General features: G+C 32.8%; 1 protein-coding gene across 2 annotated transcripts; it reads right to left on the bottom strand.

Moving 5' to 3' along the window:
* Positions 1-206: 206 nt before the first annotated feature.
* LOC126831666 (glycoprotein-N-acetylgalactosamine 3-beta-galactosyltransferase 1-A) lies at positions 207-3,246 on the bottom strand. 2 transcript variants are annotated; one of them, XM_050562284.2, is made up of 3 exons: positions 2,827-3,246; positions 1,441-2,090; positions 207-425 (listed from the first exon to the last, which is right to left on the bottom strand). In XM_050562284.2, exons 1-3 carry the CDS (start codon positions 3,029-3,031, stop codon positions 294-296), a joined length of 987 nt encoding a protein of 328 aa, XP_050418241.1. In that variant the 5' UTR covers positions 3,032-3,246; the 3' UTR covers positions 207-293. The 2 variants fall into 2 exon arrangements, with proteins under 2 accessions (XP_050418241.1, XP_050418240.1); XM_050562283.2 differs by having other exon boundaries at positions 208-425; positions 2,812-3,245.
* Between the last annotated feature and the right edge of the window lie 396 nt (positions 3,247-3,642).

Genomic DNA, 3,642 nt, shown 5'->3' on the forward strand with positions numbered 1-3,642 from the left:
TATTTAAAATGGCGTGGGCCTAATTAATTTCGGGTCAGGGCCTATGTTGATTCCCGTTGGGCCTAAACCCCACCCCCTAACATTCATTGTCTATGCGTTTTTTATCGTATCAGACAAGTCTAAAAAATTTTTTTTTTACAAAATCTTTGGGCATGAGGCTGCAGCCTCATCAGCCTCAATGATAATCCGCTACTGAGGGGTAGCACTAGATTAGATGAGATTTTTTGCTAATCAGTCATTTTATTCAGAGGAACTATTATTTTGTAGAGAATTTAAAAAAAATTAACACCAATTTAGTTAATATTCAACATTCCACGTTTAATACCATATGGCCTTATATGATATATAAAATACTCCATTTCTTGCATTGCCATAGGGTCCACATAGTGAAATGTTATAGCATAGTGGCTTAATGACTCCATACCCTGAAGATATATAAAAAAAAAAATTATATGAAACAGTCATTAGTCACATGTTAAATGATTGAATTAGGACATTAGCATCTAAAAAAGAATATTTTAGTGTCATTAAATTTATAAGTGACATTTTTGGTCGATTATTGAAAAGACAGAATAAATTAAATAGCCACACTGTCATAATACAATTGTACTTACATGCTATAAAGTTTTAAATACTTCAAAATTTAATCCCAACTAGATTGTTCGCCGCGATCCTCAAGTATTTTGAGAGTTAACCCATGAATAATATGCTAATGAATCAAAGGATATTATATCACTGTCCATTCATGCACTGGATTATGATTTTAATATAATCGACTTTTGTTCTCGACTTTTTTTTCGGAACGAATACGGCCATTATTTTGTATCGTGCATGTATTTAAACATACATTATACAAATCTGCCTATTGCAAGTCTTTATTTAGGCTTCAGATGTTATAGAAATTATTAATTAGACCTTTATTTACATGACAAGGTCAAAAACAAATCTGTAGACCCGCGGATGACTTGGATAAAGCTTGGATTTAAACAGTCGTTTATTTAAAATTAAATTAAGAAATGGCCGACCAAGCTAACGTTTACCGTTAGTCCCTGACGTCACCACCGGAAACTGGTTTTGAAAGCCCTACCACGTATAAAGTAAATGGACTAAAATTTTCAATATTTTCCTTTTTTATCATCTATTTTTGAATTATTATAGCAAGAATGGCCAACTCTTTATTAAACTCTTAACTAATGTATCTGTAATTTATTCTTTAAATTTCCAAGTAATTACAAGTGTCAGGAGTCGTGTGGATTTACAAAATGGCGAGAACTAGTATTTAATATTTATAGGTATTTTATCTTGAATGAAAGTACAGTGATTTTCAGTAACAAGTAAACAATATAAATCACTGTAAGAAATAATGTAATCGTCTCTTTAATTATTTAAAATGGTTAAAAGGAGATCAGATCGACAAAAGGAATCTCCAATAAAACTTACCCCTTTTGCACTTGTGAAATTCTCATACCAAGCCATAAACTGCCCTAAGATGACATGCTCGGGTATAATAGCATGGAATCGACTTCTACCTAAAGCATCTGCAGTGTTGCCAACTCTGACTCCGATCTCCGCTAAACAATCTCCCATCCGGACGTCCTCGGCGCCCCTGACAACGCAGTCATTGGCTTCAGGACCATCGACTACCAGACGTCGTAAAGCTTCTTTACTCAAAACATATCCAGCACCCCCACTATTATATCCTTTGTCGCTGTATTTGTGAAAATGTTGCCCGAAATAAACAGGGTTAGTGGCATTCTGATCCATCAAAAAGTATCTCAAATTTTCAACAATGACGAAAGTGTCGTCGTCTGCTTTTAAGAACCAGTCAGCATCGTAAAAGTGATTTTCGTAAACATAACGAAATGCCTTCATTGTCTTTTGCACCAAATATTTTCGACCTTCTGGAACACCTAAACCAATTGTGGGGAAAGTTTGATTGGGAACAGAACTGAAAAACAGAAGAACGTTACAACGTTTTCCCCACGTTGTTTTAACGTGTATTGTTTTATTTTCTAAATGTTTCGGTTGCGTTAAAACCCAACATAAAACACGAACTTTCTCTTCCAAAATCTTGGCTAAAGTGTCATCATCTGAAATTAGAAAAAAGAGACGTCTTAAAAGGGATCCCTTGACTGCTGACGAGCTAATTGCATTGCAGTAACCGTGGGAAAAGTTGCCTCCACAGAACATACAGTCCGCCTTCTCAAATTTACTATATATATTCAGCTCCATTCATTTTACATTGAAACCAGAAAATGTACAAAAAGAAGGAAGTTGTCTTAACTGTTACTGACAATAAATATTCGTCTTTTTACAATTGCTTTGTGTTGTTTTGACAGAGAGATTCGGCTATTTCAGCTCCATTCATTTTACATTTCTCACCAGAAAATGTACAAAAAGAAGGAAGTTGTCTTAACTGTTAATGACAATAAATATTCGTCTTTTTACAATTGCTTTGTGTTGTTTTGACAGAGAGATTCGGCTATAGGAAACATTTTAACCTATGTAATGGTGATATCTTTAAATGCTTTAGTTTAGATTTTAGTGGTAATAGAACACAATTTTATTCATGTACATTTACAAACATATTTTAATAATCAAACAAGACACGTTTCGATTACAAATAACGTGTTAACATTAGAACAAATAAACTCCCTCAAATCACATTAAATGCGGTTAGTGCAGTGTTAGTTTTATTTTAAAGGTAGATCAGATATGAATTGATTTAAAGATTACCTCAGAAAATACTTTTTGAGGTTTCTATTCGAAAAATAAAATTGTTAACGATAATAATATTGTGTTTTACAATACCTGTCTTTTTATTACCTACAGCCAATTCTTGATTATCAGATTTTCGTTTTGAAATAAAACCCATTTGTGGCAGGACGCCATTTAGATAATTCATGGATTGGTTGTCCGTTGAAAAGAATTCCAAAAGATATCCTGACATTCCAAACACAGAGAATAGACCAATAAGAATACCGTATACAAAATAGGCCTTTGGAGTATCAAACACAGAACGACGAGACATTTTGGTTGTGGTGCTTCTACTGGCCGTTTCTCAAGTCATTACCATATTCGGGGCCAATCACACAGAACAAATGTTTATGTTTTGATCTAGAGAAGTCCAATAATACACAAATCTCAGAAAGGAAAGCTCATCACTTGATTCATGTATTTTAGAAGTTCGTGGTATGAAATGTTTAGGTTAATGATATTAAAGTTGAGCTCTAGCTTTTATTTGAATCAATATGTTTTGATATGTATATAATATATTTATATACATCTGCAACAGGTTTCATCAAATAATCTATCGACTATTTCCATATTCATAGACAAGCTGTTAGTATGAAGTGTGTTATGGATTGAAATAATATATATATGTGTGTACAGGAAATCCTTTGATTAGCAATTTTAATTCAATTAGAATCCTGAACTTAACAAATTAGTACGCATAACGATATGCGCTAACTGTACAAAAGTATAAAGTTGTCTTTGGTTTTTGTTTTTAAAACAATACTTCTTTTTAAAATCCCTCTACAAAGAAAGTATGTGGTGCGTATTGAATACTAAATAACAGTTATGTTTCAAATCCACATAGCGTGTACAAAATTATATACAAACTTTCATATTTTTAAGTTT

This window comes from Patella vulgata, chromosome 9, assembly GCF_932274485.2.
Source record: "Patella vulgata chromosome 9, xgPatVulg1.2, whole genome shotgun sequence".
NCBI classification, from domain to species: Eukaryota; Metazoa; Mollusca; class Gastropoda; family Patellidae; genus Patella; species Patella vulgata.